A 16,690-nucleotide genomic window follows, 5' to 3' on the forward strand; every position below is an offset into this window, starting at 1 on the left:
GATTTTGTACGTTTGCCCACTGACAAAGAAATGATCCGTCTATAATTTTAATGGTAGGTTTATTTGAACAGTGAGAGACAGAATAACAACAACAAAAATCCAGAAAAACACATGTCAAAAATTTTATAAATTGATTTGCATTTTAATGAGGGAAATAAGTATTTGACCCCTCTGCAAAACATTGCTTAGTACTTGTTGGCAAAACCCTTGTTGGCAATCACAGAGGTCAGACGTTTCTTGTAGTTGGCCACCAGGTTTGCACACATCTCAGGAGGGATTTTGTCCCACTCCTCTTTGCAGATCTTCTCCAAGTCATTAAGGTTTCGAAGGCTGACGTTTGGCAACTCGAACCTTCAGCTCCCTCCACAGATTTTCTATGGGATTAAGGTCTGGAGGCTGGCTAGGCCACTCCAGGACCTTAATGTGCTTCTTCTTGAGCCACTCCTTTGTTGCCTTGGCCGTGTGTTTTGGGTCATTGTCATGCTGGAATACCCATCCACAATCCATTTTCAATGCCCTGGCTGAGGGAAGGAGGTTCTCACCCAAGATTTGACGGTACATGGCCCCGTCCATCGTCCCTTTGATGCAGTGAAGTTGTCCTGTCTCCTTAGCAGAAAAACACCCCCAAAGCATAATGTTTCCACCTCCATGTTTGACGGTGGGGATGGTGTTCTTGGGGTCATAGGCAGCATTCCTCCTCCTCCAAACACGGCGAGTTGAGTTGATGCCAAAGAGCTCCATTTTGGTCTCATCTGACCACAACACTTTAACCCAGTTCTCCTCTGAATCATTCAGATGTTCATTGGCAAACTTCAGACGGACATGTATATGTGCTTTCTTGAGCAGGGGGACCTTGCGGGCGCTGCAGGATTTCAGTCCTTTACGGCGTAGTGCGTTACCAATTGGTTTCTTAGTGACTATGGTCCCAGCTGCCTTGAGATCATTGACAAGATCCTCCGTGTAGTTCTGGGCTGATTCCTCACCGTTCTCATGATCATTGCAACTCCACGAGGTGAGATCTTGCATGGAGCCCCAGGCAGAGGGAGATTGACAGTTATTTTGTGTTTCTTCCATTTGCGAATAATCGCACCAACTGTTGTCACCTTCTCACCAAGCTGCTTGGCGATGGTCTTGTAGCCCATTCCAGCCTTGTGTAGGTCTACAATCTTGTTCCTGACATCCTTGGACAGCTCTTTGGTCTTGGCCATGGTGGAGAGTTTGGAATCTGATTGATTGATTGCTTCTGTGGACAGGTGTCTTTTATACAGGTAACAAGCTGATATTAGGAGCACTCCCTTTAAGAGTGTGCTCCTAATCTCCGCTCGTTACTTGTATAAAAGACACCTGGGAGCCAGAAATCTTTCTGATTGAGAGGGGGTCAAATACTTATTTCCCTCATTAAAATGCAAATCAATTTATAACATTTTGACATGTGTTTTTCTGGATTTTGTTGTTGTTATTCTGTCTCTCACTGTGCAAATAAACCTACCATTAATATTATAGACTGATCATTTCTTTGTCAGTGGGCAAACGTACAAAATCAGCAGGGGATCAAATACTTTTTTCCCCTCACTGTATGTGTTATTTCATAGTTTTGATGTCTTCACTATTATTCTACAATGTAGAAAATAGTAAAAATAAAGAAAAACCCTCTAATGAGTAGGTGTGTCCAACCCTTTAACTGGTACTGTACATCTATATACATATTCCTATTTTAAAATATATTTTCCTTTATTACTTTCTAACCCTACCACCCTTCCCCTAATTGGAGTAAACTAGTGAACAACAACGCTTAGGCCTCTACTTCCAGCTTATAAATACTATATACATTTTATGGACACAGTCTATTTCTCCAATAGTTCTATTTTGTTTGTTTTTAGTCCTGTCCTTCCTCTCCTCTCAACCTCTCCCATCTATTTCTGATGTCCATCCGGTTTGATTTCTATTTGCCATATCTTTCAAACTGTGCTCTTCCACAAAAGTTCTTAACCTATAAACATTTTTTCAACTGTGCTGTGATGTTTCACAAAAATTCTGAACCTTTCTATTCTCATTGTTTCTACAGATTGTAAATTGAAAATAAACATTTTTGCTAAAAGTATTATTATATTATTGATCGATTGACTATGACTTTTCAGATCACCCAGTAGTGCTATCTGCAGGGTTATCTCCAGGTAAATATGCAATTCTTCAGCCATTCCTGGACCTGTGGCCAAAAACAAACTACATATGGACAGTACCAAAACAAATGATCTAATGATTCTGTCTCTTCGCTGCAAAATCTGCAGAGCTGGGAAGGTTGTATCCCCCATATAAATAACATTCTATTGGTTGCAAGAATTTTGTATAATAATTTAATTGAAAAATTCTAAGTTTTGAATCCGGCGTCGTTTTGCGTATCAGTTCATAAACCCTGTGCCATGGAATCGGTACGTCAAAAATCTCTTCCCAACTATTTTGTAATCTATATGGCACAGCTGTCAATCTTTTGGTCCTTAAATAAAACTGGTATACTTTTTTATTTATCACTGTTTTCTTTAACCAATTATGGTCTTTAATGCAGGGCCGACAGACAAGTTCCTTACTTTTTCCCCCTTCCACTTTCCTCTTCCATTTTTGCGTTAATGCTGCAATTAGTTGGTTGTACTTTTGGGTAAAGCAGACATTTCCATATGTTCTTGTTAGCTGCATGTGCAACATAAAATGTAAATGTAATAACTCCACCAGTCCTACCTATGATATCATTTACGAAGATTATACCTTTTTTTTTTTTATTCAAAAAAGTATGTTTTTTTTATCAATTAGTATATCTGAGTTTAACCACAATATTTGTTGTATTATTTTTTCTGTCGTTTCTGGTGGATGAAATTGAAATTGCAACCAGCTTTCTATGGCTTGTTTTAGAAATAGTGATATTTGGGAGATTATTTCCTTTTCAAATAACTGAAAGTGAGAGGTTGTAATCTGAATAAAGGGAAAAAGGCCATTCTTGAACACAGGGTGAGACATTCTTACTAATTTGCTAGAGAACCAGTTCGGATTTAAGTATAACTTGTGTATGACTGAAGCCTTTAGTGAGAGGCCTAATGCTTTAATATTTAATAATTTCTGCCCTCCGAATTCATATTCATTATATAAATAGGCCCGTTTAATTTTGTCTGGCTTGCCGTTCCAAATAAAATGGAATATTTTTTTACCATATCATTTAAAAAACTGTTCGCTAGGTGTAGGCAAGACCATAAGTAAATATTACTAAAGAGTTAATCAGGGTGATTTTTCCACAAATAGACAGGTATTTACCTTTCCATGGTAGCAAGATCTTATCTATTTTTGTTGTTGTGTTTGTTGCTTAATGTTTTGATAGGCTTGGTAGTAGTCTTTGGAGAGATGCTGCTATCATTTAGCCTACACCTGAACTGGGGGTGACATTTCTTCTAAATCCACTAAGATTCACGTAGACATACTAAATGCCAAACACACAATTGTAACATTTTACAGAGAACACTATTGTAACACACTATTGTAACATTAACAGAAAATGAATTTAAAATAGTTTAAACAAGAACTAACTAATTTAACGGTCAGTCTGTCTGAATCGCAAGGTCACAGTCGGATGGGTGGAGGCCTCAACCACCACCAGCACATTCATTACCCGTGAAAATAGCTTTTGTACCTTGCTGTGGCAGTGTGAAGTAGCCTACTTTCCTTTTCCTGCTTCATACCAGGAAAAGAGGAGGAGAGAGTGGGAGGAAGGTTGGTTGTTCCAAAACAAATCTCACGTCACGTGCCTCCACTCCCCTAGCATATCTGCCCCGGTCCACAGACGGCCCTCCGGTCCACTAGCATATCTGCCCCGGTCCACAGACGGCCCTCCGGTCCACTAGCATATCTTCCCCGGTCCACAGACGGCCCTCCGGTCCACTAGCATATCTTCCCCGGTCCACAGACGGCCCTCCGGTCCACTAGCATATCTGCCCCGGTCCACAGACGGCCCTCCGGTCCACTAGCATATCTGCCCCGGTCCACAGACGGCCCTCCGGTCCACTAGCATATCTGCCTCCGGTCCACAGACGGCCCTCCGGTCCACTAGCATATCTTCCCCGGTCCACAGACGGCCCTCCGGTCCACTAGCATATCTGCCCCGGGCCCCAGACGGCCCTCCGGTCCACTAGCATATCTGCCCCGGTCCACAGACGGCCCTCCGGTCCACTAGCATATCTGCCTCCGGTCCACAGACGGCCCTCCGGTCCACTAGCATATCTGCCCCGGGCCCCAGACGGCCCTCCACTATAAAAAGTCAGGCTGAACCACACACGAGCTAGGGGTGTGTGTGTGTGTGTGTGTGTGTGTGTGTGTGTGTGTGTGTGTGTGTGTGTGTGTGTGTGTGTGTGTGACCTGCACAGCTCAAACTCTGCCTCTGGACTCCCAACAATTGTGCCGTCTGTAGACAGAGACATCTCCGGACCTTATTTTTCTTTCTTGTAAAGAGATAACAGATAGTTCCTTGCATCATGTCTTTTTGCTCCTGATTTGACCAGAGCCACGCAGCTTTGTCCAGTTTGAAACAGGCCAAGTAGTCTTCATAAAACACTGCTAAGAAACAGTTAAAGCCCTTAAATACAATCACCCTATTATCAGATTATTCCATTTATGTACATCATGTACTACATTATGTCCATACTAGACTGCTACATGCTAAATGAATCCCACTGGTTGGTTAATCATGGATTGACCCCTGACCTTCGGCCTTGTAAAGGTGATGCTTGAATAACCACAGTGACAAGATCTCCCACAACTCAAAGAAGATAAAGACCATCAAACACATCATGGACCAGAATCTATCTAACTCAAAGTCAACTCGTCTTAATAAGGTCTAGTATGGTTAAGTTGGTGGGATGAGCTGGTGTGGCGGCCGCAGCACAAGTTCCAGGTTGTGCGTCCCAAATTTGCTCCCGATTCCCATAGGGCTCTGGTCAAAAGTAGCGCACTATATAGGGAATAGAGTGCCACTTGGGACGTCGCAACCAATGTGGAGCCAGAGCAGTCGGTCGTAATTCATCTCTCCAAAGTTCCCTTGATCTAAGCGGACAGGGCAGCAAAGAAAAATACCGTTGGTCAATCCTATTCACGCTCGGCTTAAACTCAAACATTTCTCACAATCCTCATTGCCCCTTATTAGACAGAGGCAAGCATGAGTCTGTACTCATTAATGCAGTTATTGTTCAGTGATTTAAATCGATTAGAACGGGAATGGGTCCCAATCTACCAGTAGGTTTATGGACCGGAATAGCGTCACTGTTTACCTGTTACATAACACAAACGGTTTCCAGCCCTCAAACTCTCACTGACCCAACAAAAAACCTAGCACTATTATCTGACAGACCGATTTTAATTGTGGAGAGCACTCAAAACTAAAAGGTAGGGCTAATCTTCTCATTAGCTAGACGTTAGACTCACTGGGCGGCTTGGGGAGGTTAGCAATAAGTACAACCAGGAGTTTTTCCATGGTCAGTCACGCAGACAGGAATAACTCCTGGCCCTACTCATACATTGTTAGATACTACTGCACTGTTTGAGCTAGAAACACAAGCATTTCGCTACACCCGCAATAATACCTGCTAAATATGTGTATGTGACCAATACAATTTGATTTGGATTATAGACAGGGCCCAATTAATAATAAATCATTCTTATTGGGAAATATCTAAGATATATTTAAACATTAATTGTTGTTGACAAATTGCGGTCTATGTGACCAATTCTTCGAGGTAAGTGAGGGAACTATGCGTCTCACTCTCCCTGTATTTCTGTCCCAGCCTAATTACCTCTTTTCCTTTTAAGATTTAGGTCGGATAAGGAATGACGTCTGATCTCCAAAGTGCTGAGCCGTCTCCAGCCAACTAACTCGTGATTCCATTGTTACCTGCTTTCCCTTTCACAGCGAACAGCTCTTTCCAGAAGTAGAGAAGTGAGAAAGAAAAAAACAGTAGGCCCTACAGTATATTGTTCTGCTCTTGAAGCATGATCCTCTAGGGGTGGACATTGTATGGATAAGTTAACCCAGAGTCGCCCCCTTGTGGCCATAGTGCTTACTTTCTTAGGTACATCACTCCCCAGGGCGCATAGGCCATCGACGACACTTCTCGATCGCACTCTGTTCTGGGCTCTTCTCAATCTCGTTCCATCACATGCCGGGTCTTTTGGCGTCTGCTTCAAGCTCCCACCTCCAGGTGTTTCGTGGGCGCTCTCTTTTCCATTTCCCTTGTGGCTTTCAGGATAGTTTGTCTGTCGATGTTGGAGGCCATAGAGAGCTATATTAAAATCTGACAGTTGTAGAGTGCATTGACACAGTGGACCCATATCTTGAAGTGATATTTGTCAAGAAATTCCTACTCAATAACTTGTACATCATGTATCACAATCAAGTCCAACCTACTCCGACTGATAAATACTATAGGTAGGTTTACATCCAGATGGCGACAGATTTTCATACAAATATTCTAAAATCCCCATTAAGAAAACATGCGCATGTTTCCACGAAATGGATTTGTTGCAGAAAAAAATCAGTGCGCGATGAAGTAGTGCACACAATGTACTTTTTCGCTTTAGTTTTCATGTACCAAATAAAAATTGGTATACGGTTGAAAAACTTTTTTTAATTTATTTTATTAATTTTCTCACAAACCCAAAGTTTGCTTACAAAAAAGAACAAAAATAAAATGTGTACCTATCTATTGCATATCATGCTGGCAGTTTAAACTACATGCAAAACGACAACACTAAGAACAACTATGATAATGATCATTACTAAGTAAGAAAGGGGAGGAGGGAGAGGGATGGTCATTTCAAAAACAAACCTTGACAAGTTACAACTGGTATTAAGAAAAGGCTCTAAAAAGGAGTCTTTGCTCCAGTGGAGTCTTTTTTTTTATTACATGAGGCTTTCTCTAATAGCAGGGAAGGAGAACCAAAAACCTCTCTGGATAGGGGAAAGAGAGACTGCATATAAGGCAGAGAAAGGCCTAACCACTCCCTGCTCTAAGAATGATAGTGATCAGTGTGGTGATTCATGAAGAGATGAGAGAGGGGGAAGGAAGAGAGATGGAAGAGGGGGCTCTGAAGAGGTGAGTATGATTACTGGGCCACAGGGAAGATATACTGCACAATATCGAACAACGAGACACACACGTTCACACAGGGGTCTTACATACTAAATACAAACTCTATCATACAGTTAGAAGCCCTTTCATCGATGGCATGTCTTGTCAATGTGAAAAAAACTAAGAGGAACTAACAACAAACTCTTAATTGACCCATCATGACTGGTGTGAGGCTTTCATACAATTTACAATTAATTATTGTGCGCTAGTTTAGAGTATGGCTTTATAGTTTTTTATTTTAAAAGTCTACACATTAAGATTTTACAACGCAAGCGCATGATTCATGTTCTCTTGTAGACCAAACAAGCGCCAAGCCTTCCATAGGATTCATCCCAAATTGCACTCTATTCCTTATATGGTGAACTACTTTTGACCAGGGCCCTAAAGGCCGTGGTCAAAAAGTGTGCATTATATAGGGAACAGGGTGCCATTTGGGACGCAGACAGAGAACATAACATAAAAGACACCCCTATACGGTGTACTTCACAGAGAGACAGAAGACATACAGATTTTACATCAAGGGTTGACAGACTGAGGAAAAACAGAGAATTGGTCACTAAAAAGGAGGAGAGGGGTCCTGGAGGATTCAGCGTTTGGATACCCTGTGTGTGGCTGTCGTGAATGGCACTAGGTGAGGCCTTTCTGGGGAACGTATCAGGTGAGTGTGGGTGACTGGAGAAACTAACAGAGGCAGAGAGATGATATGACATGGGAATGAGAGGGAGTTGTAGGGCAGTCCCTTTGGTATCTGACCCAGTGCACTGAATAAAGAACAGTTGTTGTCAGAGAGTCCCTTGTAAGTATCATGTCATAGACCAGTGTATTGAATGAGAGTGAGGTACATCCCAAATTGCACCCTATTCCCTATATAGTGTGTAGGGAATAGGGTGCCATTTGAGACACATCCTAGGAGGTCCCTTGGCTGTTTGAGCCAGTTGCCCTTATGGATGGTAGCAGGTGGTGTGGTCAATGGTCGGGTGGTCAGGCGGATGCTTCCGGAGCCTCAGTCTGCGCTGACCTGCGTGGTGACCTGTCCGTCGGCCGTCTGATTGGTGGACTGGATGAACATGGGCTGGCTCAGGTCCTGTCCCGCCGGCATCGTCACCTGCTGAATCTGATACAACTGCTGTAAGGACACAGAGGGAGAGGGTGAGAGCGAGAAGAGGGTGTGTGTACGTGTGTGTGTGTGTGTGTGTGTGTGTGTGTACGTGTGTGTGTGTACGTATGTGACAGGAGTGAGAGATGTTAGTCTTACCTGTCCATCAGTAAACTGGTTGAATTGCTGCTGTCCTTGCTCCGTCTGTGTAATCTGAGAACAAACCAGAGAGCGAGAGAGAGAGAGAGGAGTCAGTCATTCACACAGTGGTTCCCACAGCCACTATTAAAACCTACACCTCTGTTCAAATGCAACTGAAGGCAATGGACAATATAGAAGTCAATTCATGAAACAATATAGAAAATACACAGAATCGTATAATTTTTATTGGTTACTACATTAATGTTATTATATACTAGTATAGTGATACCAAACCAGAGACTACATTACAGAGGTTTACATACATCTGATGCGATACTATAGATTGAAAAGGTTCCTGTTCAGTACCTGTACCTGCTGAGTGTTACCCAGCGTCTGGATCTGTCCCTGAACCACCTGTGTGCCAGAGACAGGCTGTGCCAGCCGGATGTACTGCAACTGACCAGTGTTCAGCTGCACCTGCACACAGCCACCACACGGGTGAGACAAACACCCACTTTAGGCTGGGAAGGTCATAGATACACAACACAGAGTGTCATTATGATCGTTGAGCTAGTTAGTTAAGAGTGTCAAAATGGGGGAGAGGGAGGTTCACCAGCTCTCTACAGTGTGTTTGGAGATTGATCTCCAACATTTAACTTAAGAAAATGTGTTGTATTAATTATTTATTTTTTTCTCGAGGAGAGACTTCCCACCTCCATTCCTCCCATCTCAAGGACCCTTCCTCTCTCACTCCCTCCACCCATCATTCATCCCTCCCCCATCATCCTCCCTTCTTTCTTCCATCCATCCCCCTCCCCTCTCCTCCCCCTCTCTTACTGGTATCTGCTGGATCTCGGCGGAGTTGGTGAGGATCTGCTGCATGACCTGCATGGTCTGTCCTGACTGCACCGTCTGGGTCTGGCCCTGTGACGATGCCTGTACTATCTGGACCTGCTGGTCCCCAACCTGCATGGTCATTGGAGCACTCTGGGGGTGGGAGAGGGAGAGGGGGAATGTTCATTGTTAAACAACTGGTGAGAGTTTGGTGACTGTGACATGTAATGATTGACATTGGGCTGGAAAACCTGTAGATTACAGTTAGGCCCAGAGTGGGGCCACAGAGAGAGAGAGCGAGATGACAAGGCAGGGTTTAACCCCCCCCCCCCATCCTACAAGCAGACAGACGATGGTGTGATAGTGTCAGGCAACCCAGTCTCTCCAGGAACAGCTGATCAGATCTGACTAACACCCCTGATAATAAAAAAATCAAAACGTTGTTTTTAATGAGCCAGCTGCTGCTGAGAGACAGGAGGGCTCTCGGGGGGGGGGGGGGGTAAACTCAGTGAACTAGTGATGCAGCCAAACACAAGCTTCCTCCTAATCTTCCTGATTAAATGTGGAGGGGTGCCCTCCAGGGGGAAATTTTCACTAGGATCAGATCTAGGATCAGCATCGCCTCCCCCAATCCTAACCATACCCATTTAGTGGGAGAAATGAAAAACGGATCCAAGATCAGCGTCCAGGGGCAACTTTACCCTACACTGAGGGGTGCTGGGCTGGGAGGGGGCTTCAGATAGGGGCTGGGAGGGGGCTTCAGATAGGGGCTGGGAGGGGGCTTCAGATAGGGACGGGGGGGCTGAGGAGGGCTGTTTACCGTGATGGGTGTGCCCTGTGACTGGGCTACCTGCACCTGCTGTAACTGTTGCATTGTGGCCCCCTGCAGCACCTGAAGAGGGGAGGGAGGAGGGAGGAGAGAGAGAGGAAGCTTTACAAAGATGACTACGAGCACATGCAGAGCGCACAGGAACACACACACACATACAGTACAGACAGGTGTCGTCAGATCACACACACACACAATAATGAGCATGTGAGCACAATGAAATGCTGCATAGAGCAGAAGTGATGTATGTGCAGAATCAATGGAGGAATAGCAGCTGTGAAATCCAGGTATAGTGAAGTTAATGAAGATGTATCCTACAGTAGGAAATGGTAGTTAAATTAATATAAAGATGTATCCTACAGTAGGAAATTTAGGTTTTGTTTCCTAACAGATCAGTCCATTAGGGACTTTGTGACCTGAGAGGGCATGTGACAGAACTGGTGCAACAGTGACGACTAGTGACACAAAGCTCTTTGCAGGCAAGTCTGGAGACACACACACACGATTTAGGATCTCTCTCTATTCACCCTCCTCCCTCGCTCTCAATCTCCAGATATCTCCCGCTTTCAAAAATCACACTTTATCCGCCTGTTCTTCTGATCCTTCCATCCCTCCAACCCCTGGTCTCTTGACTGTTACCCAGTAGTGATGCACCCTGGACTAGTCATCTATTCTAAGGTGCCAGTCATGTGGTGACCTTTCCTGCTCTGCTCTGTGACTAAGTGGACTGCAGTAGCAGCAGCAGTAACAGCTCAGCCTGACTGTGGAACTGCGACAGCTCAACAAACGTAAGGCAGCCTGCTGAAGCAGCACTGATCAGCCAGGAGAGAGAACACACTAGACAGATAGTACGGGGGGGAGATAGAGAGAGACAGAGAGAAAAGAATGGAGAAGAGAAAGAGAACAAAAAAGAAAAAGACAGACTAGGGATGAGGGGACCAGGGGAGAAGACAGACTAGGGATGAGGGGACCAGGGGAGAAGACAGACTAGGGATGAGGGGACCAGGGAAGAAGACAGACTAGGGATGAGGGGACCAGGGATGAAGACAGACTAGGGATGAGGGGACCAGGGATGAAGACAGACTAGGGATGAGGGGACCAGGGGAGAAGACAGACTAGGGATGAGGGGACCAGGGGAGAAGACAGACTAGGGATGAGGGGACCAGGGAAGAAGACAGACTAGGGATGAGGGGACCAGGGAAGAAGACAGACTAGGGAAGAAGACAGACTAGGGATGAGGGGACCAGGGAAGAAGACAGACTAGGGATGAGGGGACCAGTGAAGAAGACAGACTAGGGATGAGGGGACCAGGGATGAAGACAGACTAGGGATGAGGGGACCAGGGAAGAAGACAGACTAGGGATGAGGGGACCAGTGAAGAAGACAGACTAGGGATGAGGGGACCAGGGATGAAGACAGACTAGGGATGAGGGGACCAGGGAAGAAGACAGACTAGGGATGAGGAGACCAGGGAAGAAGACAGATTAGGGATGAAGAAAGACTAGGGATGAGGGGACCAGGGATGAAGACAGACTAGAGATGAGGGGACCAGGGAAGAAGACAGACTAGGGATGAGGGGACCAGGGGAGAAGACAGACTAGGGATGAGGGGACCAGGGGAGATGACAGACTAGGGATGAGGGGACCAGGGGAGAAGACAGACTAGGGATGAGGGGACCAGGGAAGAAGACAGACTAGGGATGAGGGGACCAGGGAAGAAGACAGACTAGGGATGAAGAAAGACTAGGGATGAGGGGACCAGGGATGAAGACAGACTAGAGATGAGGGGACCAGGGAAGAAGACAGACTAGGGATGAGGGGACCAGGGGAGAAGACAGACTAGGGATGAGGGGACCAGGGGAGACAGACAGACTAGGGATGAAGAAAGACTAGGGATGAGGGGACCAGGGATGAAGACAGACTAGAGATGAGGGGACCAGGGAAGAAGACAGACTAGGGATGAGGGGACCAGGGGAGAAGACAGACTAGGGATGAGGGGACCAGGGAAGAAGACAGACTAGGGATGAGGGGACCAGGGATGAAGACAGACTAGGGATGAGGGGACCAGGGAAGAAGACAGACTAGGGATGAGGGGACCAGGGATGAAGACAGACTAGGGATGAGGGGACCAGGGATGAAGACAGACTAGGGATGAGGGGACCAGGGAAGAAGACAGACTAGGGATGAGGGGACCAGGGAAGAAGACAGACTAGGGATGAGGGGACCAGGGAAGAAGACAGACTAGGGATGAGGGGACCAGTGAAGAAGACAGACTAGGGATGAGGGGACCAGGGATGAAGACAGACTAGGGATGAGGGGACCAGGGAAGAAGACAGACTAGGGATGAGGGGACCAGTGAAGAAGACAGACTAGGGATGAGGGGACCAGGGATGAAGACAGACTAGGGATGAGGGGACCAGGGAAGAAGACAGACTAGGGATGAGGAGACCAGGGAAGAAGACAGATTAGGGATGAAGAAAGACTAGGGATGAGGGGACCAGGGATGAAGACAGACTAGAGATGAGGGGACCAGGGAAGAAGACAGACTAGGGATGAGGGGACCAGGGGAGAAGACAGACTAGGGATGAGGGGACCAGGGGAGATGACAGACTAGGGATGAGGGGACCAGGGGAGAAGACAGACTAGGGATGAGGGGACCAGGGAAGAAGACAGACTAGGGATGAGGGGACCAGGGAAGAAGACAGACTAGGGATGAAGAAAGACTAGGGATGAGGGGACCAGGGATGAAGACAGACTAGAGATGAGGGGACCAGGGAAGAAGACAGACTAGGGATGAGGGGACCAGGGGAGAAGACAGACTAGGGATGAGGGGACCAGGGGAGACAGACAGACTAGGGATGAAGAAAGACTAGGGATGAGGGGACCAGGGATGAAGACAGACTAGAGATGAGGGGACCAGGGAAGAAGACAGACTAGGGATGAGGGGACCAGGGGAGAAGACAGACTAGGGATGAGGGGACCAGGGGAGAAGACAGACTAGGGATGAGGGGACCAGGGATGAAGACAGACTAGGGATGAGGGGACCAGGGAAGAAGACAGACTAGGGATGAGGAGACCAGGGAAGAAGACAGATTAGGGATGAAGACAGACTAGGGATGAGGGGACCAGGGGAGATGACAGACTAGGGATGAGGGGACCAGGGGAGAAGACAGACTAGGGATGAGGGGACCAGGGAAGAAGACAGACTAGGGATGAGGGGACCAGGGAAGAAGACAGACTAGGGATGAAGAAAGACTAGGGATGAGGGGACCAGGGATGAAGACAGACTAGAGATGAGGGGACCAGGGAAGAAGACAGACTAGGGATGAGGGGACCAGGGGAGAAGACAGACTAGGGATGAGGGGACCAGGGGAGACAGACAGACTAGGGATGAAGAAAGACTAGGGATGAGGGGACCAGGGATGAAGACAGACTAGAGATGAGGGGACCAGGGAAGAAGACAGACTAGAGATGAGGGGACCAGGGATGAAGACAGACTAGGGATGAGGGGACCAGGGAAGAAGACAGACTAGGGATGAGGGGACCAGGGATGAAGACAGACTAGAGATGAGGGGACCAGGGAAGAAGACAGACTAGGGATGAGGGGACCAGGGATGAAGACAGACTAGGGATGAGGGGACCAGGGAAGAAGACAGACTAGGGATGAGGGGACCAGGGGAGAAGACAGACTAGGGATGAGGGGACCAGGGAAGAAGACAGACTAGGGATGAGGGGACCAGGGATGAAGACAGACTAGGGATGAGGGGACTAGGGAAGACAGACAGACTAGGGATGAAGACAGACTAGAGATGAGGGGACCAGGGAAGAAGACAGACTAGGGATGAGGGGACCAGGGGAGAAGACAGACTAGGGATGAGGGGACCAGGGAAGAAGACAGACTAGGGATGAGGGGACCAGGGAAGAAGACAGACTAGGGATGAGGGGACCAGGGAAGAAGACAGACTAGGGATGAGGGGACCAGGGATGAAGACAGACTAGGGATGAGGGCACCAGGGAAGAGGACAGACTAGGGATGAGGGGACCAGGGAAGAAGACAGACTAGGGATGAAGAAAGACTAGGGATGAGGGGACCAGGGATGAAGACAGACTAGAGATGAGGGGACCAGGGAAGAAGACAGACTAGAGATGAGGGGGACCAGGGAAGAAGACAGACTAGGGATGAGGGGACCAGGGATGAAGACAGACTAGGGATGAGGGGACCAGGGAAGAAGACAGACTAGGGATGAGGGGACCAGGGATGAAGACAGACTAGGGATGAGGGGACCAGGGAAGAAGACAGACTAGGGATGAGGGGACCAGGGATGAAGACAGACTAGAGATGAGGGGACCAGGGAAGAAGACAGACTAGGGATGAGGGGACCAGGGATGAAGACAGACTAGGGATGAGGGGACCAGGGAAGAAGACAGACTAGGGATGAGGGGACCAGGGGAGAAGACAGACTAGGGATGAGGGGACCAGGGAAGAAGACAGACTAGGGATGAGGGGACCAGGGATGAAGACAGACTAGGGATGAGGGGACCAGGGAAGACAGACAGACTAGGGATGAAGACAGACTAGAGATGAGGGGACCAGGGAAGAAGACAGACTAGGGATGAGGGGACCAGGGGAGAAGACAGACTAGGGATGAGGGGACCAGGGAAGAAGACAGACTAGGGATGAGGGGACCAGGGAAGAAGACAGACTAGGGATGAGGGGACCAGGGAAGAAGACAGACTAGGGATGAGGGGACCAGGGAAGAAGACAGACTAGGGATGAGGGGACCAGGGATGAAGACAGACTAGGGATGAGGGCACCAGGGAAGAGGACAGACTAGGGATGAGGGGACCAGGGAAGAAGACAGACTAGGGATGAAGAAAGACTAGGGATGAGGGGACCAGGGATGAAGACAGACTAGAGATGAGGGGACCAGGGAAGAAGACAGACTAGAGATGAGGGGACCAGGGAAGAAGACAGACTAGGGATGAGGGGACCAGGGATGAAGACAGACTAGAGATGAGGGGACCAGGGAAGAAGACAGACTAGGGATGAGGGGACCAGGGATGAAGACAGACTAGGGATGAGGGGACCAGGGAAGAAGACAGACTAGGGATGAGGGGACCAGGGGAGAAGACAGACTAGGGATGAGGGGACCAGGGAAGACAGACAGACTAGGGATGAGGGGACCAGGGGAGAAGACAGACTAGGGATGAGGGCACCAGGGAAGAGGACAGACTAGGGATGAGGGGACCAGGGAAGAAGACAGACTAGGGATGAAGAAAGACTAGGGATGAGGGGACCAGGGATGAAGACAGACTAGAGATGAGGGGACCAGGGAAGAAGACAGACTAGGGATGAGGGGACCAGGGGAGAAGACAGACTAGGGATGAGGGGACCAGGGGAGAAGACAGACTAGGGATGAGGGGACCAGGGAAGAAGACAGACTAGGGATGAGGGGACCAGGGAAGAAGACAGACTAGGGATGAGGGGACCAGGGAAGAAGACAGACTAGGGATGAGGGGACCAGGGAAGAAGACAGACTAGGGATGAGGGGACCAGGGATGAAGACAGACTAGGGATGAGGGGACCAGGGGAGAAGACAGACTAGGGATGAAGACAGACTAGGGATGAGGGGACCAGGGATGAAGACAGACTAGGGATGAGGGGACCAGGGAAGAAGACAGACTAGGGATGAGGGGACCAGGGATGAAGACAGACTAGAGATGAGGGGACCAGGGAAGAAGACAGACTAGGGATGAGGGGACCAGGGATGAAGACAGACTAGGGATGAGGGGACCAGGGAAGAAGACAGACTAGGGATGAGGGGACCAGGGGAGAAGACAGACTAGGGATGAGGGGACCAGGGAAGAAGACAGACTAGGGATGAGGGGACCAGGGATGAAGACAGACTAGGGATGAGGGCACCAGGGAAGAGGACAGACTAGGGATGAGGGGACCAGGGAAGAAGACAGACTAGGGATGAAGAAAGACTAGGGATGAGGGGACCAGGGATGAAGACAGACTAGAGATGAGGGGACCAGGGAAGAAGACAGACTAGGGATGAGGGGACCAGGGGAGAAGACAGACTAGGGATGAGGGGACCAGGGGAGAAGACAGACTAGGGATGAGGGGACCAGGGAAGAAGACAGACTAGGGATGAGGGGACCAGGGAAGAAGACAGACTAGGGATGGAGGGACCAGGGATGAAGACAGACTAGGGATGAGGGGACCAGGGAAGACAGACAGACTAGGGATGAAGACAGACTAGGGATGAGGGGACCAGGGGAGAAGACAGACTAGAGATGAGGGGACCAGGGATGAAGACAGACTAGGGATGAGGGGACCAGGGAAGAAGACAGACTAGGGATGAGGGGACCAGGGATGAAGACAGACTAGAGATGAGGGGACCAGGGAAGAAGACAGACTAGGGATGAGGGGACCAGGGATGAAGACAGACTAGGGATGAGGGGACCAGGGAAGAAGACAGACTAGGGATGAGGGGACCAGGGATGAAGACAGACTAGAGATGAGGGGACCAGGGAAGAAGACAGACTAGGGATGAGGGGACCAGGGATGAAGACAGACTAGGGATGAGGGGACCAGGGAAGAAGACAGACTAGGGATGAGGGGACC

At 48.0% G+C, this 16,690-nt stretch overlaps 1 protein-coding gene across 9 annotated transcripts in view; it reads right to left on the reverse strand.

Annotated features, from left to right (window-relative positions):
• Positions 1-6,636: 6,636 nt before the first annotated feature.
• Positions 6,637-16,690, reverse strand: part of LOC311132899 (nuclear transcription factor Y subunit gamma-like) — a 40,097-nt gene continuing 30,043 nt past the window's right edge. For 5 of the 9 annotated variants that reach the window (XM_084166270.1, XM_084166267.1, XM_084166271.1 and 2 more), the window contains exons 7-11: positions 10,052-10,123; positions 9,235-9,384; positions 8,764-8,874; positions 8,416-8,469; positions 6,637-8,286 (exon numbers count right to left, since the gene is read on the reverse strand). In XM_084166270.1, the coding sequence (XP_084022396.1) occupies positions 8,164-8,286; positions 8,416-8,469; positions 8,764-8,874; positions 9,235-9,384; positions 10,052-10,123 (510 nt within the window). In that variant the 3' untranslated portion in view covers positions 6,637-8,163. The remainder of the gene's footprint in view (positions 8,287-8,415; positions 8,470-8,763; positions 8,875-9,234; positions 9,385-10,051; positions 10,124-16,690) is intronic. The other 4 variants (XM_084166275.1, XM_084166272.1, XM_084166273.1 and 1 more) reach the window with 1 other exon arrangement.

The sequence above is a fragment of the Coregonus lavaretus genome (genome assembly GCF_964263955.1).
Source record: "Coregonus lavaretus genome assembly, chromosome: 7".
Lineage (NCBI taxonomy): Eukaryota > Metazoa > Chordata > Actinopteri > Salmoniformes > Salmonidae > Coregonus > Coregonus lavaretus.